This window comes from Marmota flaviventris, chromosome 11 (assembly GCF_047511675.1).
Source record: "Marmota flaviventris isolate mMarFla1 chromosome 11, mMarFla1.hap1, whole genome shotgun sequence".
NCBI lineage: Eukaryota > Metazoa > Chordata > Mammalia > Rodentia > Sciuridae > Marmota > Marmota flaviventris.
In genome coordinates, this window is record NC_092508.1 from 11373710 (window position 1) to 11395446 (window position 21737).

The 21737-nt window shown below is 39.8% G+C and overlaps 1 protein-coding gene across 7 annotated transcripts in view; it reads right to left on the reverse strand.

The window, feature by feature from the left end:
- Rhbdd1 (rhomboid domain containing 1) overlaps positions 1-21737 on the reverse strand; it is a 135866-nt gene that overhangs the window by 62308 nt on the left and 51821 nt on the right. For 6 of the 7 annotated variants that reach the window (XM_034635736.2, XM_071619589.1, XM_071619587.1 and 3 more), the window contains 2 exons: positions 4213-4301; positions 2270-2326 (listed from right to left, as the gene is read on the reverse strand). In XM_034635736.2, coding sequence (XP_034491627.1) covers positions 2270-2326; positions 4213-4301 — 146 coding nt within the window. The remainder of the gene's footprint in view (positions 1-2269; positions 2327-4212; positions 4302-21737) is intronic. The other variant, XM_071619590.1, reaches the window with a different exon arrangement.

Below are 21737 nucleotides of genomic sequence, written 5' to 3' on the forward strand. Positions count from 1 at the left end.
TCTAAGTTAATACAGCTGGATAGAGTATCTGCTTCTTCCAAGAAGGAGCAACTAGACTAGGTCAGCTTTTCTGCCAAAATAAAGTAGAATACTAGAGAAAACATATTCCAAACACTGTATAGTACTAATACAGAATTTTGAATCTTGAGAAAAAGGCAAGAGTCTGGAGGCACTTCCCAGGCTGGAGTGAAGGGAGGGGAACAGAGCGGAATACAGTAGGCACCTTGAGCTGAGAAACACCCAGAAGATCTGGGGTAGGAACTAATTAGGAGATTAGAAAAAACAAAGACTAGCCTTATTAGCTATCATCCCATCATTCTCTACCACCCCATACCTAGATCAGTTCTCTACAACCTAATTCCTATTTCTGTGGTTTCATCTTTTCAAAGGTATGTCCGTGCCTACACTTCCACTCAAGATTATAAATTCTCTTAGACAGGCACTATTGCTCTTTTGTTCTCTCCCCCAGTGTCCAGGCTGGCACTCTGCACAACATGATGCTACTGGGTAAACCAGTCTCTGGCTAAGAACACTCGGGAAATAAAGCAAAACTTAAATATTTGTGATTTTATACATAAACGCATATACGCTCACAGACATGCAATAATTCTTTGTGCTAACCTTATTTAAGCCAGGGGTCAAAAAATTACAACGCAAGGTCCAAATCCAACCCACTGTCTATTTTTGTAGGTAAGTTTTTACTGGAATACAATAGTGCTCATTTGTTTATAAATTGTCTATGTCTGCTTTCATGCTATAAGGACAGTTAACTAGCTGCAACAGAACCATATATCCAAAAGTCCTTAGAGCTATCTGGCCATTTGTAGAATTTGTAGAAAAGACTGCTGACCCCAAATTTAAGCTATAGTGGCTATCAATTGACATATATATTATGAATATATATTACAGCACTCCATTTGGGCTGCTATAACAAATAACCACAGTATAGGTGGCTTAAATAACAAATATCTGGAAGATATTTGGATGAGGGTATCCACATGGTCAGTTCTGGTGAGGGATGGTCCTCTTCCAGTGTCACATAATGCCAACCTCTCATTGTATCCACACACAACAGAAAAGGGGCTAGAAAGCTCTCTAGCATCCATTTTATATGGACACTAATCCCTAATTTCTTAACAAAGGTCTCACCCCCAAATACCATCACGTTAGGGGTTAGAATTTCACGATACAAATTTGGAGGGAGGCACATTCAGTCTATTGCATTAAGACACCCATTGGTTCCATAACCTGTAGCTTTAACACCTGTCTGCTAATACTGGTGCAAGATACTACAGTGTAGTTGCCTAGTTTGGTTTGAACATGGTTTGTCTCTCTGAACTCTTGCAGAAGTTTAATCCCCAAAGTCATATGTTAATGGTATTAAGAAGGTGGAGATTTAACCTGACTACGGCATTTAGAGGTGGGCCCTTAGGAAAAGGGTTATGCTTAAAAGATCATTAATATGGAGACTTCATGATTGAATCATTATGGCTTTATAAGTTCAGAGACCAAACACACATCATCAGCAGGCACTCTGTCTTTCATTGTGTGAAGCTTGTGCTGCCTTAGACTGCCAGCAAGGCCATCTCCAGAACGGAGCCAATGCCAAAACCATGCCCTTGAACCTCCAAGACTGTCAGCTAAATAAACCTCTTTTCTTTGTAAAATTAGCCTATCTTAGATATTTCTTTATAGTAAATAAATTAAATAAATTAGATATTTCTTTATACTTCAGTCCCAGGCTGAAGTATAAAGGCCTGAGCCTAAAACAAGTATTTTGCTGTAATCAGGGGGTCCTTTCTACTGATTTATGGAGAACATTTAGAAAAATACATGGTATTTATTAGAGATATGCCTATATTAGCATCTTAGGATAAGTATGAGTCCACCTGAATATGGAGATGGAGTAGACCATAGAGAACTATATACCTGAAACCAAGTTCTGACACTTTGCCAACAGTATAGTCTCAGACTGATAAGCAAGGAACCTAGGTTTAGTATGAGTCTTACCATGTATGATAAAGCTCATACCAATCAGGAAGTTGCTTTATATGCCAGAGTTATCTTATTCCCTGCTCTTCTCTGCTAACCCACTCAAATATGGTCCCAGGTTACCCCTCCCCATATAGTTTCCAGGCAAGATAGAGGTACAATTACATAACATGTGAACTACTCTACCACAGTACAAAGCAATATTATTTTAAAGTGGCTCTATATTGGTTAACACTATAATTTTAAAAATAAGTTAAAATTAAATGAAAGCACTTACCTGAACTATTAGAGTAGTACTGTTGTTGTGGGTAACCAATATTAGAGGAGAAAATGCCTAAACATAAAGGAATTAAGGTTTTTAATGTAGCCACAGGCTTCACAACAAAGTCTAGTGACACTTCAAATGATTTCTAAACATTTCAAATAAACTGCCTTTTATTTGGGGGCCAGGAGACAGGATGTTGGGGGTCAGGTAATGAAACCCTAATTTATACTCACTGCAGTTCCTTAACGGTTTCTGTTGAGTTAAAACAGTCTTTGCCTCACAAGGTACCAAGCTTGGGTACTGGTACTGCTACACAAGTAGAAATGCTCTGGCTAAAGAGAGGCTTCTCTTGACAAGGGTGTTAGGAGAGTCACACTCCCCACCATTCCTAAGGGATCTTCTCCTTTCTGTCCCTATATAGTTAATTCAGCACAGCTGATGTGCAGAGAGGAAGGGCTGGGGCACCTCCTCAGTGCACTCTCCTCCTCCAAGAGCTGTCAAGACTGCAGCCGCCACAGGCTGGGTCATTTTCGTGATGTTCCTGGGTCACTTCAATTCTCAGTTCATTCTAGATCTTTTCTTTACCAGAAAACAGGCAGAGTGTCCACAGGTTATTTGCAAACTGCCCTGAATGTGTTTCGATTTTTCATATTTAATTTTCTGCTGTGTTACTTCAAAAGCACACTGATGTAAAAATATCTCAACAGGAACAGGCACACTTTTAAGGAAGAAAACTAAGAGTTTAAATGTTATAAATGTGGGGGTGGGGGAAATCCTCTTTAAAAATTAAACCAAGCACTTGCCTAAATTTTGCAACATGTCTGCAGAAAGCTTTAACAGCCACTTAATCCTGAGTGAGACATGCAGAAAAATGAAGTAAACAATGAATTCTTGAGAATCATTTTTCCTTTATCTGTACACATTACTAGATTTCCATAATTAAATTGTATTGAAAAGACAATAAAACTGGACACTTTCATAAATGAAGTTTCGGCTGCCTCCTCCAAGCTTACACAAGGAAATAAGTAATGGGCAAATGCAGGAAAATGGGAAGCTGCTTAGATGCAGCACAGTCTGTAAAAATCATCACGAAGTAAACGCCACCTGCTAATAGAGGCGAGAGCACAGTGCCGAGAAAGCTTTCTAATATCATGAATATTATATGGTTCTCAAGAATACCAGTCATCGGCACAAACTGTGAAAACAAATTCTTTATGGTTCAAGAAAAGGTAAAATAGTCTCAGAAGATTTTCCATGAATAAAAGATGAAATATTGGAACTACATGGTCTATAAAACAAGTGTTTGCAAAACAGTTTCCTTACAAGTCCAAACCAGTATAACATTTTAAATTAAGAGGTCTAAAAATGCATTTATTTCTAAACAAAGTATTTTCACTGAGCATCAATTTAAAGGAGAAACAAAGAAAAAAAAATAAAGGAAAAAAGCATAAGTCAAGCTTCAAGCCATGATAGACATGGCTTGGTCATGCATGAATATACCTCTTGCCCACCAGGGACTTAGAGGTCATTCTGAATTCTTTAAAATACTAGCCTTGCCCTTCAGTCTAGGTTTGGTTTTCTTTCTTAACTCTGCCTTGCACACTTATTCATCCATGGAATATTTTAGAAAAAATGTACTATTTTAACCTACTTTAGTTCTTTTCATTTTTGAGGAAATTAAAGTTTTCTGTAAGTAGTATTATGGTTAAGGGTATAAATGTGTTCCAATATTTGTCCCTTAAGAAAGCCTCAGATTTGAAATCTGTGTTTGCATCCACATTGTGGAGCAATGTGAAAAACTGTACTGGCTGTTTAATCTCTTGGTTTAAAAAGGAAAGATGAGCATGTTGGGGAATTCCTAAGCTGAACCACAAGAAGATTTGGAGTTGCTTCTGTTCACATTAAAATTAAGATGAACTTCCAACTTGTCATGCCAAAGGCGTTTTGTTCCGTACCTGCACATGTTTCCATAATTTTCTTCAGAGGCCCTTGAGTGTACATTAGTCCAACAAGAATCCCAGCCAGATGCCCTGAGAAGGAAGTCCTAGGAGGGAAGGAGACCCTTTGTGAGTGTTTGTTCTGCTGCTGATTAGAGACATTCTGTCTTCTCATTAGCCTAGTGCATGTCAATTAGTCACAGTCTGCAGGCTTTGTTCCACATCACATCTTTTATGCTGAGCAGCATTTAACTCAGACCAAAGAACAACATTTCCTACCTTAGGAAAAAAAAAAAGCATAATGAATAACAACTACCACATGTTTAAAATGCAACACCCCTCCTAAAGTAAAAGAAGTGGGTTGACTCTTCTAGAGCAGCAGAAGCATTTTGCCAAGACAAGCCATTATATTTCTTGCAGTTTTTCTCTCTTCCTCTCATAACAAAATATCAATGTTTTTCTCTGTTCAGAAGTAAATCTGGAACCATCTAGCCATTGGGGGATGTCTGTGTTAACACTGAGCAGATTGCTACACTTTTCTATACCACTGACTAATAAGGCAGAAAGTAAATGAAAATCAGCAAAAAGACTGAGATGCCCACATGCACATACTCCCAAATCTGTATTCTTATGCATCTTTCAGTCACCCAGCAAAAAGAAACAAAAATTTATACTTCAAACTTGAAAGATAAGTTAAGGCAATGAATTGGTTCCATTCTTCTTGAACTAGCATCTAAGACTGGCAATCACTTATAAAATTTATTTTCAAGGTACATTTCTACCAAAAGTACAACACCCCCAGAGAACCCGTGGTACTTCATTCGTTGTGGGCTATGGGTTATTTCTGCAGACCTCACTGGTTAAACAATGTCCTAGTCAAGAGTTGAAGAAGTTACTAGAGATTCTCTTAATGACCTCCATGTTTTACCACAAAGATGAGTCCTACACAGTGAGTTCTATCTGCCACCTTTTGACACAATCACATTCCCATCTTCACCTTAAACTGGACTTTTCTTAGGTCTCACTTTTGTATCAGTTGCCAGGCCCCATCTCCTTTATATTGCTTCTCACAGCTCAGCCTTTCCACTATAGCTATGCTTTTAGCCCTCATAGGTTCCTGCCTGAACTACTTAGAAAAGCCCAGGTTAGGCACAAGGCAGGTCCTAAGTAAGTATATGTTGCGGGAGTAAAGAATAAATCAAAGAAAACCATCCAGCTTATGTCCTTGTCACCCAGCTCTTGCTCTTTAGTGTATCCCACATACTTTGCTTATCTTCCTAAGACAGAGAGGGCAAATCATGTCACTACTATCCTCTGAAAGTCACCAGCTTACTTACAGAATACCTAGCATGCACTCAAGACCTTTGAATGTGTGGTCTCACCCATCTCTTTCCTCTAATCTCATCAGCCCCTACACCCATCTCCACACACCCCAAGCACTGATAAGTGACCACAAAACTAAGGGTAAATGCACCTGTCATAAAAATATGCCCCAGTTGAAGAGTCACTGCTGCTTCTACCTTTATTATAGTATGTATCCAGTCTACTGGGTAGCAAGGTATTTACATGTTTGCTCCTCTGTCCATCTTCTGTGTTTAGATCTCACACACAAACACTCTGAGGGTAATAATGGTGTTATGTACCATTATAAGCTCAAACACACCAAAATAAATGAATAGATTTCCACAACTTGGGGGAATGATTTCCTTTCTCCAGAAGGAGGGCAACTGAGAGTTAGAAAAGATCCTGATGTAAACTCCAAGAGTACAGTGATCCTTGTAGTTTTTGCATAGGTATTCCACACACATAAGACAGTGCCTGGCACATGATAGGCACTCAAACAGGCGTAGAATGAATGATTCAAGCGCACCAGAATCATTTCATCAAAAGCTTCAGTAGGCAAGTTAAAACCACTAGATCTTCAACTTAGAGTGCTCACTGAGACATGGTAGTCTGAGTTAAAACTGACACACTTTGTCTACTGCAATAGTGACATAGAGGGGAAAGCCCGAGATGCCATAAGAAAGACAGGTATAAGTTATTCCATTGTCTCAGAACTATGGAAAGACTCGTTGTCTCTCAGGAAAAGAATAGGCAATGAGGAAGGAACACTTGGAAAAAAAAAAAAAAAGATGACCAGAAACTTCTGTAGACAGGCGAGCACTGCTGCTTGTCCCCATCAGTCAACTAAATGTCACCACTGCCCAGACAAGCCCCCATGTGCTGAAAGTCACACATATGTACACATGTGCCACAAACACAACTGTTCCCTCGTGACACTGATTATTTTCATCTACCTCACAGTATATATAACTAGACATTAACAACAAAGGATTGGACATTGGTTTCCCATTTCCTGGAAAGAACACTATGAACTTGGCTCTGCTTTAGCCAAACCTGCCCCCCTGAAAAAAAAAAAAAAAAGTACTGATTTTATTCTCTATTCTGGCTCAATAAAACCCTCCTCCATTAAGTTCTAAAAATGGGAAAGAAAGTGGTAGTCTGAAAGATACAAAGAGGCCAGGGTCAAATTAAAAAAATAAATAAATAAATAAAACTTCAATTTAACTGAAAAGAATTTAAAAGATCAATATTTTTAAACTTTTAAAACCAATCTTCATGGTGAATCATATACTATAAAATAACATGGGAGAAAATTTCAATTTAAAATCTCAACCTAGTAGACAATTAATCTTGAATCTCATTTACAATTTAGAATACAATACAGTAAAATGAATTTCTTATCTGTCTAATGGGTTTTCAGAAGTTTGAGTTATGATTTAATTGTCCTAATATAATTGCAAATAACCAGGGAAGGGAGACAAGCCAGCCAGAGAACACATGGCATCATTCTAGTATTCAGCATTTTCCACAAAAGTTCCATCTCAAACCATTTAGCTATTCTTATTATTTCATTTAAGCTCTATAAAGGTGTTCCTTTTTAAAATAAGAATATAAGAAGATTATAATATTATTCATCCCAAACTGAGAATCTCATTAAACAAAAAAAGGGGTAAATTCTCCCAATGATAAAGAAAATGTAATTTTTTTTTTGGGGGGGGGTGGGTACTAGGGATTGAATCCAGGGGCACTTAACCACTAAATCACATCCCCAGCCCTTTGTTTGTATTTTAATAGAGACAGGGTCTCACTGAGTTGCTTAGGGCCTCGCTAAGTTGCTGAGGCTGGCTTTGAACTTGTGATCCTCCTCCTCCGCCTCCCAAGCCGCTGGGATTACAGGTGTGTGTCACAATGCCGGGCTACAACTCATTTTAAGAAATACACTAACTTGCCATGCAGTTGATAATAACCATTTGATAGATCACCTCCTTCATGCTCTATTATTCTAGGAAACCCATGTTTTGAAAGAGGAAATGCACCTGCAGAAAATGGAAGAGTGAACTGGGAGGATGGCTCCCTTGCCACAGGATTAGGGCACTTTATCCCTGACCACAGGGCTCTGTGAAGGGCAAAGGAAGTCCTGGGAAAGACACACTGGAGTGCTCTGATCAGTGGATGGGACTGACCTTCAAATGTAATAGCTTGAAAAACTATTAAGACCAAATTACACATGCCAAACACAAGTTTTGAAGTTTTTCTCTCAAGAGAAAATAAGCCCGTGGCTTCTCTCTGTTCTCAGTATGCATGGAAGCTGACACCCTGAGCCTGAATTACTCACAAACGAAGATTCTCAGTATAAATTATTGCAAAGAGGCAGCTATTTATGCAGACTACTTAAGTTTGTTAACATAATACCATTGCTTCTGTGATGATAAAAACTATTTTTGGGTTCAGTTTCCTTCTTGTTAAAATTCAACTTTTAGATATTTGGAAGTCCCACTGAGATCTACACCAAGGATATCAGTCCTTCCAATTATGTTGCTCCCAGTCTTTCTTCTCCACTATAGTTAATGCATCATTCTGCAAGCAGTAGTTGCTCATCTCTTCCTTGAAGATTATATTTGTATCATTACAAGAGAATTCAGGATTTAATACACCTGAAAGCGGATCCAACATGGCGGCGAGAGGGGAGGCAGCGCTTTCAGTACCTCCTCAACAGCGGGGTCAGAGAGACACATGGATACGCTTAGATTCGACCTGCTGAGAAACTCCTAGCAAAATTCCACTAAAGAGAGACCGGCCGGGAATCGGTAGGATTTTTGGAGGTGACAGTTTGCGCTAGAAGAGTGAATCTCCGCCACTGCAGCGCAGAGGTCCAGACCCGCCAGCCGCTGCCCGAGCGACTCGGCGACTGTCGGCTGCCTGCACAGGCCCCCGCGTCAGGGCAGATAGCCTCTGAGGCGCAGCGCAGCAGGAGCGGTGCAGGGACTCTAGGAAGAGGTCTCTCGCCAAGCCTTCATGAAATAGCGAACAGGGAGCTGAAACCAACCAGAGACAGACCAGTCCCACCCCTCCCTTCGGACACTCCGGCAAGGAGCCTGGGGCCCGCCATAGCAGAGAGGTGACATCCCCAAAGTTCCGCCAGCAGAATTCCTTCCCAGCGGAATCCATGTTAGCAGGTGTGTGACTCCCACCCCCTCCAGATACAAGCAGCCAGGAAACCTCGGGAATCTCTCCGGGGGCGTGTCTGTAGGGAAGCAGAGGGGATTCCAGATCCCCACCTCCCCTTAACACCAGCGGCGACACCCAAGATCTTAGCCGCCAGTTTCTGGGGGCGTGCCCACCAAAGGGGTCCGGAAAAATTAAACTGTTGGTTCCCAGATCACCCCACCACAGCACTGGGGCTTAGATGAATGACAGAGAGGGTATTCATCGTTCGGGATATAGGACACGCGGTGGGGCTGCAAGTGTAATCAGATCCTTGGGGAACCGCCTCTGGTGAACAGGACCTGGCTGGCTGGCTGGGAGGAGGAACAGGGGGAGGGGCCGGATAAGTGAAAGGGCTCTGTACTAACAGGATTGAGAGACTCCCAGGAGCCACCGTACAGGGATTTCTGTCAGCACATAGAGGGCAGAAGCTCGGCTCAGAGGGCACAGCTCCGCCTATCGGAAGAGAAGAAAATGGGATTCAGCCATAGAACAGGGGATGCCAGCATGGCAGAGATCTGATGTCATCGGAGAGCGGCCGAGGAGAGAACTTCATCGGTGCCAGCGGCGACGGAAACAGTTGGTCCCCTGGTAGGGAGGGTGAGTCACAGATACCCGAGTCTCTCTCGCTTTGTCGTCGAGCCAGAGGGGAGGAGCGGGGCCACCGCCCGCGCCCGCAAGGTAGGCAGACCTGCAACCAACCTGCAGATCAGGCCCAGCGGTCTGCAGGCGTGGTAGGAGGGGCAGGGCAGAGCCGCCGCCCGCGCCGGCAAGGTAAGCAGACCTGCGACAGACCGGCAGATCAGGCCCAGCGGCCTGCCAGCGTGGTACACACTTCACCCCAACTAGAGTAGGGGCAGAGCAGAGCCTTCGCCCGCGCCCAGATCAGGCCCAGCGGCCCGCCTGTGTGGTGGTCAAGTGACCCCAATTGGAGTGGGCGCGGAGCGGAACTGACACCCGTGCCCGCAAGGTGGGCAGACCGGCGACCAACCTGCAGATCAGGCCTAGCAGTCCCCGGGCGTGGTAGGAGGGGCAGGGCAGAGCCTTCGCCCCCACCTGCAAGGTAGGCAGACCTGCGACAGAACGGCGGATCAGGCCCAGGGGTCCGCGGGCGTGGTAGACACCTCACACCAATTGGAAGAGGGGCAGAGCAGAGCCCCCGCCCGCACCTCCAAGGGAGACTTTTCAACTATACAAGAGCAATATAAATATATAGGGGGGGGGAAAATATCAAAAACACAACAGTTTCACCAAGAAGAAAGAAACGCAAGCAGTATGAAAAGACAAGGAAAGAAAGGACTACAAGCAATGCAGGTCAACTCAACTTTAGAAGAGGTAACAGCTGCAGCAGATGGAATGTCAGATAAAGAATTCAGGATATATATGCTTCAGATGATCTGGAGTATCAAGGAAGACATTAGACAGCAAAATCAGACAATGAAAGATCACTTCGACAAGGAATTACACAAACAAATCCAGGAAGCAAAGGATCAACTATACAGGGAGATAGAGGTTATAAAAAACAAACAAAAAGAAATCCTAGAAATGCAGGAAGCAATAAACCAACTTAAAAACTCAATTGAGAATACTACCAGCAGAGTAGAACACTTAGAAGATAGAACATCAGACAATGAAGACAAAGTATTTCAACTTGAAAAGAACATAGACAGCTCAGCAAGACTGTTAAGAAACCATGAGCAGAACATCCAAGAAATATGGGATAACATTAAGAGACCAAACTTAAGAGTCATTGGGATACAGGAAGGTATAGAACTCCATACCAAAGGAATGAGCAATTTATTCAATGAAATAATACGAGAAAACTTCCCAGACTTGAAGAATGAGACAGAATCCCAAATTCTAGAAGCCTACAGGACGCCAAATGTGCAAAATCATAAGAGACCCACACCTAGACACATTATAATGAAGATGTCCAACATACAGAATAAGGAGAGAATCTTAAAAGCTACAAGAGAAAGGAAGCAGATTACATTTAGGGGCAAGCCAATCAGGATAACAGCTGATCTTTCAACACAGACTCTGAAAGCTAGAAGATCCTGGAATAACATATTTCAAACACTGAAAGAAAATGGGTTCCAACCAAGAATTGTGTATCCAGCGAAATTAAGCTTCAGGATGGAAAGTGAAATTAAAACCTTCCACGACAAACAAAAGTTAAAAGAATATGCAGCTAGAAAACGATCTCTTCAAAACATCCTCGGCAAAACATTACAGGAAGAGGAAATGGAAAATAACAATGAAAACCAACAGTGGGATGTAGGACAGTAAAGGGGGGGGGGAATAATCATAGAGGAAAACAAACCATGTTTAGTAACATAAATAAACAAATATGGCTGGAACAACAACCCATATCTCAATAATAACCCTAAATGTTAATGGCTTAAACTCACCAATTAAGAGACACAGGCTAGTAGAATGGATCACAAAACAAGACCCAACAATATGCTGCCTACAGGAGACGCATTTGATAGGAAAAGACATACATAGGCTGAAGGTGAAAGGTTGGGAAAAATCATATCACTCATATGGGCTTCGGAAACAAGCAGGAGTGTCCATACTCATATCAAATAAAATAGATTTCAAGCCAAAGTTAATCAAAAGGGATAAAGAGGGACACTACATACTGCTTAAGGGAACCATACACCAACAAGACATAACAATCATAAATATATATGCCCCAAACAATGGTGCAGCTATGTTCGTCAAACAAACTCTTCACAAGTTCAAGAGTCTAATAGACCACCATACAATAATCATGGGAGACTTCAACATACCTCTCTCGCCACTGGACAGATCTTCCAAACAAAAGTTGAATAAGGAAACTATAGAACTCAATAACACAATTAATAACCTAGACTTAATTGACATATATAGAATATACCACCCAACATCAAGCAGTTACACTTTTTTCTCAGCAGCACATGGATCCTTCTCAAAAATAGATCATATATTATGTCACAGGGCAACTCTTAGACAATATAAAGGAGTAGAGATAATACCATGCATCCTATCTGATCATAATGGAATGAAACTGAAAATCAACGATAAAAGGAAGGAAGGAAAAAGCATACATCACTTGGAGAATGAACAATAGGTTACTGAATGATCAATGGGTTATAGAAGACATCAAGGAGGAAATTAAAAAATTCTTAGAGATTAATGAAAACACAGACACAACATATCGGAATCTATGGGACACATTGAAAGCAGTTCTAAGAGGAAAATTCATTGCTTGGAGTTCATTCCTTAAAAAAAGAAAAAACCAACAAATAAATGATCTCGTACTTCATCTCAAAATCCTAGAAAAAGAAGAGCAAAACAACAGCAAAAGAAGTAGAAGGCAAGAAATAATTAAAATCAGAGCTGAAATTAATGAAATCGAAACAAAAGAAACAATTGAAAAAATTGACAAAACTAAAAGTTGGTTCTTTGAAAAAATAAACAAAATCGACAGACCCTTAGCCATGCTAGCGAAGAGAAGAAGAGAGAGAACTCAAATTACTAGCATATGGGATGAAAAAGGCAATATCACAACAGACACTTCAGAAATACAGAAGATAATCAAAAATTATTTTGAATCCTTATACTCCAATAAATTAGAAGATAGTGAAGGCATAGATAAATTTCTTAAGTCATATGATCTGCCCAGATTGAGTCAGGAGGATATAGACAACCTAAACAGACCAATATCAATCGAGGAAATAGAAGAAACCATCAAAAGACTACCAACTAAGAAAAGCCCAGGACCGGATGGGTATACAGCAGAATTTTACAAAACCTTTAAAGAGGAACTAATACCAATACTTTTCAAGCTACTTCAGGAAATAGAAAAAGAGGGAGAACTTCCAAATTCATTCTACGAGGCCAACATCACCCTGATACCTAAACCAGACAAAGACACTTCAAAGAAAGAAAACTTCAGACCAATATCTCTAATGAACCTAGATGCAAACATCCTCAATAAAATTCTGGCGAATCGGATACAAAAACATATCAAAAAAATTGTGCACCATGATCAAGTAGGATTCATCCCTGGGATGCAAGGCTGGTTCAATATACGGAAATCAAAAAATGTTATTCACCACATCAATAGACTTAAAAATAAGAACCATATGATCATCTCGATAGATGTGGAAAAAGCATTCGACAAAGTACAGCATCCCTTTATGTTCAAAACTCTAGAAAAACTAGGGATAACAGGAACATACCTCAATATTGTAAAAGCAATCTATGCTAAGCCTCAGGCTAGCATCATTCTGAATGGAGAAAAATTGAAGGCATTCCCTCTAAAATCTGGAACAAGACAGGGATACCCTCTTTCACCACTTCTGTTCAACATAGTTCTTGAAACGCTGGCCAGAGCAATTAGACAGACGAAAGAAATTAAAGGCATAAAAATAGGAAAAGAAGAACTTAAATTATCACTATTTGCAGATGATATGATTCTATACCTAGCACACACAAAAGGCTCTACAAAGAAACTATTAGAGCTAATAAATGAATTCAGCAAATTGGCAGGATATAAAATCAACACGCATAAATCAAAGGCATTCCTGTATATCAGCGACAAATCCTCTGAAATGGAAATGAGGACAACCACTCCATTCACAATATCTTCAAAAAAAATAAAATACTTGGGAATCAACCTAACAAAAGAGGTGAAAGACTTATACAATGAAAACTACAGAACCCTAAAGAGAGAAATAGAAGAAGATCTTAGAAGATGGAAAAATATACCCTGTTCATGGATAGGCAGAACTAACATCATCAAAATGGCGATATTACCAAAAGTTCTCTATAGGTTTAATGCAATGCCAATCAAAATCCCAACGGCATTTCTTGTAGAAATAGAGAAAGCAATCATGAAATTCATATGGAAAAATAAAAGACCCAGAATAGCAAAAACAATGCTAAGCAGGAAGTGTGAATCAGGCAGTACAGCGATACCAGACTTCAAACTATACTACAGAGCAATAGTAACAAAAACAGCATGGTACTGGTACCAAAATAGGCGGGTGGACCAATGGTACAGAATAGAGGACACAGAAACCAATCCACAAAACTACAACTATCTTATATTTGATAAAGGGGCTAAAAGCATGCAATGGAGGAAGGATAGCATCTTCAACAAATGGTGCTGGGAAAACTGGAAATCCATATGCAACAAAATGAAACTGAATCCCTTTTTCTCGCCATGCACAAAAGTTAATTCAAAATGGATCAAGGAGCTTGATATCAAATCAGAGACACGCCGTCTGATAGAAGGAAAAGTTGGCTACGATCTACATACTGTGGGGTCGGGCTCCAAATTCCTCAATAGGACACCCATAGCACAAAAGTTAATAACTAGAATCAACAAATGGGACTTACTCAAACTAAAAAGTTTTTTCTCAGCTAAAGAATAAGAGAGGTAAATAGAGAGCCTACATCCTGGGAACAAATGTTTACTCCTCACACTTCAGATAGAGCCCTAATATCCAGAGTATACAAAGAACTCCAAAAATTAGACAATAAGATAACAAACAACCCAATCAACAAATGGACCAAGGGCCTGAACAGACGCTTCTCAGAGGAGGACATACAATCAATCAACAAGTACATGAAAAAATGCTCACCATCTCTAGCAGTCAGAGAAATGCAAATCAAAACCACCCTAAGATACCATCTCACTCCAGTAAGATTGGCAGCCATTATGAAGTCAAACAACAACAAGTGCTGGCGAGGATGTGGGGAAAAGGGTACACTTGTACATTGCTGGTGGGAATGCAAATTGGTGCAGCCAATCTGGAAAGCAGTATGGAGATTTCTTGGAAAGCTGGGAATGGAGCCACCATTTGACCCAGCTATTCCCCTTCTTGGTCTATTCCCTAAAGACCTAAAAAGAGCATGCTACAGGGACACTGCTACATCGATGTTCATAGCAGCTCAATTCACAATTGCAAGACTGTGGAACCAACCCAGATGCCCTTCAATAGACGAATGGATTAAAAAAATGTGGCATTTATACACAATGGAGTATTACTCTGCATTAAAAAATGACAAAATCATAGAATTTGCAGGGAAATGGATGGCACTAGAGCAGATTACGCTAAGTGAAGCTAGCCAATCCCTAAAAAACAAATGCCAAATGTCTTCTTTGATATAAGGAGAGTAACTAAGAACAGAGTAGGGACGAAGAGCATGAGAAGAAGATTAACATTAAACAGAGATGAGAGGTGGGAGCGAAAGGGAGAGAAAAGGGAAATTGCATGGAAATGGAAGGAGACCCTCAGGGTTAGACAAAAGAACATACAAGAGGAAATGAGGGGAAAGGGAAAAATAATACAAGGGGGAGAAATGAAGGTCAGTAGAGGGGGTAGAGAGAGAAGAGGGGAGGGGAGGGGAGGGGGGATAGTAGAGGATAGGAAAGGTAGCAGAACACGACAGTCACTAGTATGGCAATATGTAAATCAATGGATGTGTAATTGATGTGATTCTGCAATCTGTATATGGGGTAAAAATGGGAGTTCATAACCCACTTGAAGCAAAGTGTGAAAGATGATATATCAAGAACTATGTAATGTTTTGAACAACCAACAATAAAAAAAAAATACACCTGAAAAAAAAAATAAAATTCAACTTTTAGTACTTCTTTCAGTTAATGTTTAAGGAAAAAAAAAAAAAACTTCTGGTTTTTGTGTATCCTAACAGGTCTTTATTTTGGCATTCTACTTTTGATGATAGGTATAGGATCTACTGCTGCTAGTGATAAACATACTGTCAAATGGATAGTCATTCCTCTGTAGCAATCTGTCTTTTCTTCCAGCTTTTAAGAGTTCCTCCTTATTTTGGACATACTTTCATTATACCACAATCCTTCTGGTTGTAGATTTGTTTTATGTAGCCTGCATGCAATTTGCTGTGCTTCTCAATATAAGGTCTCAAGTGTTTCTACAACTCTGGAAAATGTTCAGTCATTAATTTTTGTCCCATGGACCTCTGGATATGCACTACTTACATATTTCTTAACAACGTATTTAAATATGCATTTATGAGAAAAAATTTAAAATTAAAATTATTAAAGATGGAAATACTTCAAGTCAATGTTGCTACTCCTTATTTATAAGTGATAATAATGGTGGAAAGCAATTTTGGAGTACAACTAAGATTAAGATATTATTATGGATATCAATTATACAAACTACATGCATATATCATTAATATCAACAGTGTTCTTTCCTATTAAGCCAACATAACTGATCCTCAGCCCTTTAAGAGGTTATTTGTAAGGTTAAGCTAAATGATTATGCAAAATGTGCCTGCTCTCATGTGCCACTGTTCAAGACTAAAAAACTAGAGTTATGATTGAAAGCTGTGACAAGGTATAAAGGTCCTCCTCTGTTAAACAACAAATTCTTTGTACAGTTAAAGAGGCTGTCCTCTCAAGCATGGCTCAGAAAGCAGAAAATGTATTACTCTAAGACATATCTCATGGTATATGCAGAGCAAATGACCTCATTAAGGATGTAAATTGCTGGAGAGGCAGTGTTGGACAAGATAAGGGAACAAGGTAAGGGAAGAGTCAGTCAGTGAGAAGCATCCTATTGTACTTTCCATAATTTCTTTCTATAAAAGCTTATAATACCAGGTTGGGGACTGGGCTGACTAGAAACTCTGGGGTTTGTTGATCTTAATAAATCCTACATTAGCAGCAATGTAACAAGATACAGTGAGAATTTTCAGGTTTTTACATATTAATGCCACTAGGGAATCTCTTGACAGGGCTGCTTTTTCCCAAGACACACTGTTCTTAACTCACCTGTTTCCTGTCCTTGATGCCTTCTTCAACCATTATCACAGCACAGTCTTTGGCAATGGAAACTTGAGAGGGACTTGCTCTATGTGCTCCCTCTTCACCATGCCCCCTAGCTCTCTCACTCCCATCGCCTTTAGCCACAGAAGCAAAACCAGCCACTTTCCAATATGACATCCCCCAAAGCAAATGTTGGCAGTGCACCCTCCACTATCTATTTTGGTTTATTAAACAAGGCACCAGTTGCATACATGGGGCTGGGAGCTGACCACTGACATTTACTTGAGGCACAACCATGATCTGCATAAAAACAACAGCTTTAAAAAGAAAAAAAAAGTCAAGTTTATTATACAAAAAGCTTCCAAGATAATCAATGATGCCTATCAACTCCTTGGCTCTCAATTCCATGCCCTTACACATGCAACAAGACAATTCCCTGAACTGGTTCCATTAAGTAGTATTCATTCAAATATTTATTAACTAATAAATATACAAGACAAAAACAGTCTCTGCCTCCCGAAGCTTATAATTTAGCGTTTAGTGTCTACACACACACACACACAAAAAAAAAAAAAATTGTGGTAAGTTTAAGAAAAGTGAGTCAACTTTCCCCCAAAGTCATATGGGATGGCTCTTCAAGGTGTCATCTGAAATGACATTGTAGGATTTAGAGCCAGCATACCCAGAGGTGGCAAAGAGAGCTTCAGGCTGAGACAAGTATTTATGGAACAGCTTGAAGCAAGGAGAATATTGTGTTTTTAAAATACTGAGATTGCTCTTAGATGGCTTAGCATAATAAGCAAAGATCACAGGCCAGAAGTACTGCATGACATGAATTTGGACAACAGGCAAAAGTCAGATCATACAGGCCTTATATATGGCAGTAAGAAATTAGTTGTTTTTTAAGTATAATGGAAAGCTACTAGAGAATGTTTAACAGGATAATTGGGAGAGGGGAGCATGAAAGGGGAGTGTACTAGGAATTAAATCCTGGGACACTTTTCCACTGAGCCATACCCTGGCATTTTTAATTTTTTATTTTGAGACAAGGTCTTACTAAGTTGCTTAGGGCCTCACTAAGTTGCTGAGACTGGCCTTGAACTTATAATCCTCCTGTCTTAGCTTTCTGAGTCACTGGGATAATAGGCTACCTAAACACGTCTAGCTATTACTAAATTCTTTAGCAATCTATGTTGTTATTCTAATAGCTGTCAAAACAAAATGAAAGGTTGGGTCAAATTAAATGAAAACAACAAATGACATAATGTACAAAATAAATGAACCTCTTTAACAAAGGTTAAAATTGGTGAAATTGTTAGTGAGCCTCGTTTTCTGTCTTCATCAGACATTTTCCTTAGCCAGACACATCCTGGAGTTTTCGTCCCCATATCTTCCATATGTGATCCTGAGTAGACCCCATCTGCTAAAATCCTTCCATCTGCTCTACACCACACCATGACCATTCCTGCCTCTAAGACAATCCAGAAAAGTAGTTGAGAGTACAGGGACTGACTAGTGAGACACCTCATTCCTCAAGAGCTTTCCAGAGCCCCCTACTGCCTTAGTTCATGCTACTCTCTGGCTTAGGCAGGCCCTGATTCAGCCCATTTTAACAACTGTAATGAGCAAGTCTGAATAACATGAAAACTTCACCCTAATCCACCAGCCCTTTGGTATCTCCCTAATGTTTCAAGAATAAAAGTTACACAAGGCTTGTAAAGCTCTTCATGTGTTTCTGTCTGACTCTCCAGCCTTCTTTTCCCCTATTGCCAGTCCCCAGAGCAAATGAGCCATTCCCAAAAAGCCACAGTTCCACCCTAAATTTAGAACCTGCATGCACTATTTTATTTGCCTCTCACTTCACCCAGCTAACACCACACCCCACTTGGGCCACAGGTTTCCCTCAGGACTTGAAAAAGGCTACTCCTCCAGCCACTGCAGGATCCTCTGCATTCTTCTAGCATTTGGAATTTCAAGTTGTCTGCCACTGTCATGATGCTTAGTCCACTGGCTTTCAAACCCATCACACCCAAAGCCCCCTTAGAATCCAAATATTTAGTAATGCTCCCCTATTTGCTTAAAATTGACAAAAAGTATAACTTACAGACATACTTATGAAAATTCAGATACATACACATGCAATCACAACATAATGCTCTAGCTATAAAAACAAAAAAACATATGCTGGGTACAGTGACACAAGCCTGTAATCCAGCTATGCAGAAGTCTGAAGCAAGAAGATCATAAGTACGAGGCCAGCCTGGGCAACTTAACAAAATTTAGAAAAAAAGACTGGGAATACAGCACAGGATAGAGCATCTCTGGGTTCAATCCCCAGGACGAGAGAGAGAGGGGGGCAGGGAGGGAGAGAGAAATAGAAACAGTAACAAAATACTATGAATTATAAATGCTTCAGCACAACACTACCAGGAGACATATCAAGTAGTTCTTTGCTTGTGCTTTGTATGGAATCTGCATAAAAATGGGAATAACAAATGCAGGCAGTTACAGTTGGGCTTTCTGTGACTCAAACATCACGCTCACAGTTCCAATGGTGATGTGATCTTATATGAGGATAAATAATTCTTGATTCTAAAAAAAAAACAACGCACAATTTTCCTTCAATTTACATTTACAATTCAATTTACAATTTCCCTGGAAAAGTCATTATATATGAAATCTATGCAAAACACTGTGTTTATATGAAAAGTACAATTAGCTTTTTAGGTTCAGATAATCATAAACAGGTTTTTCACCTACATGAATGTTCTTTCAACAGACCAGGCATGTGCATGCACATGCATGTACACATGAAAACCAGTCTTGGTGCAGGGGACTGTCCTACAAGCTGCAAAACAGCATATACCTTTGGCGCCTGAACACCAATGCCAGTAGCACCCCTACTAATCATGATAACTAAAAACAACTCAGTAAATTTCCAAAATTCCCCCTAGGGACCAAGCCACCCATTCCATTGGAAAACCACTGGCTTACAGAATATGCTTATTAAATGTTTGCTGAATTGATGACCTTTAATCATGAGGCCCCAAAATATTTCTTTACAAAGCACTTCTTGTGTGACTACACTATACACAAATTCCAAGGATTCCAAGTAAATCTACAACATATTGAAGTGATATACAAGAAAATTTCCCAGCACAACTGAAATGCACATGGGGAGTTAGACTATTTGAAAGAGGTCATGATGACTTCCATATTGCACTGTGGTGGAATAAATGCAACCTGGCATGTGAAAAGCACTCTGCCATCTGCTATTAGCATAGACAAAAATATTTCTGGATACCACATGAATGATTATTTGTACATCACCTCCAGAAAGTAAATATAAAATGAAAGAGAGGGTAGATTGTTTATAGCCTGATTTTAACATGTGCTACTGTTATGAAGCAAATAGAGGATATTCTTGTGAGCTTAGCTTTTTGGAAGAATTTTCAGAAGCAGTGCCATAGGTAGAAATTCCATGGCTCTAAGATAGTCAGGCTTTTTAACAATACAAGTAGAGACTGACTTGGTTGACCTCCACAAAGGATGGTAAGAAAGAGTCTCAACTATGGAACTGATATCTACATATTCCTTACACACACCATAACTAACATGAATGAGCCGGGCTGTTCTTCCTAGGTCCAAGACTTAGTCTGCCAGTTCTCAACCCTAGCTGTACATCCAAATCCTTTAAAACGTTCTAAAAGTTCCTTGGGCCCAACTCCTAGAAATTATGCAAAATTGCTGCAGGGTAGGACCCTGACATTGTTTTGTTTATTCTTTTTTGGCAGTAGTGTTTTTACTCTGTAGGTGAATCTGAAGTGCTGAGGATTATTGATCTTAACCCCCAATTCTAATTCCAATAGCGAGATATCAGCTGCCATATCAGGCCAATAAGAAAAACATTTTGGGCCGGTCGTGGTGATGCACAACTGTAATCCCAGTGGCTCTGGAGGCTGAGGCAGGAGGATCACATGTTCAAAGCCAGCCTCAGCAAAAGTGAGGCACTAAGCAACTCAGTGAGACCCTGTCTCTAATAAAATACAAAACAGGGCTGGGGATGTGGCTCAGTGATCCAGTGCTCCTGAGTTCAATCTGTGGTATCCTCAAAACAAAAACAAAAACATTTGGGGAGTAGGCAAGACTCTGAACTTCACAATTTATCCCACAGAAGTAACATCTGTTTCCCTTCTTGGTAAGTGATCTTAACATATTCTAATGCTAAATGAGTAAGTACAGCTTTGCAAATGCATGTAAATAAACATATGAGCTTATTTTAAAAAGATTTACAAGTTATTTGGACTTATTTTAAAAAGTCATATGGCCAAAGATGACAACAGTGCAGAGTTGAGGTAATCCTTGAATCCCTAGATTCAACACGAAGACTGAGAGAAAAACTGGATCATAAAGTTTAAAGTCTGGTATTATGATGCCTCCTGCTTCACTTTTCTCACAGGAGGCATCACAATACCAGAGTTTAAATCATACAACAGAGTTATAGTAACAAAAACAGCGTGGTATTGGCACCAAAACAGACATGAAGACCAACCCACTTGAATCAAAGTGTGGAATATGATATGTCAAGAAATTTGTAATGTTTTGAACAACCCACAATAAAAAATTAAAAAATAAAAAAAAAAAGAATACAAGATACAGAGACAAATCCACATGTTATCTCATATTAGACAAAAGTGTCATAAACATACACTGGAGAAAAGGCAGGTCTTCACTAAGTGGTGCTGGGAAAATTGGAAATCCATATGTAGTGAAGTGAAATTAGACCCCTATCTCTCACCCTGCACAAAACTCAACTCAAAATGGATCACAGATTTAGGGACTAGAACAGAGATCCTGTGCCTAATAGAAGAAAAAGTAAGCCCAAATCTTCACCATGTTAGCCTAGGAACCGAAGTCCTCAACAAGACTCCTAAAGCGCATGAAGTAAAATCAAGAATCAATAAATGGGATGGTATCAAACTAAAAAACCTCTTCACAGCAAAGGAAGCAATCCAGAATGTGAAGGAAGAGCCTATGGAATGGGAGAAAATCTTTACCACCTCTACCTTAGGTAAAGCATTAATCTCCAGGATATATAAAGAAATTCAAAAAATTTAACACCAGAAAAACATATAACCCTATCAATAAATGGGCTAAGGAACTGAATAGATATTTCACAGAA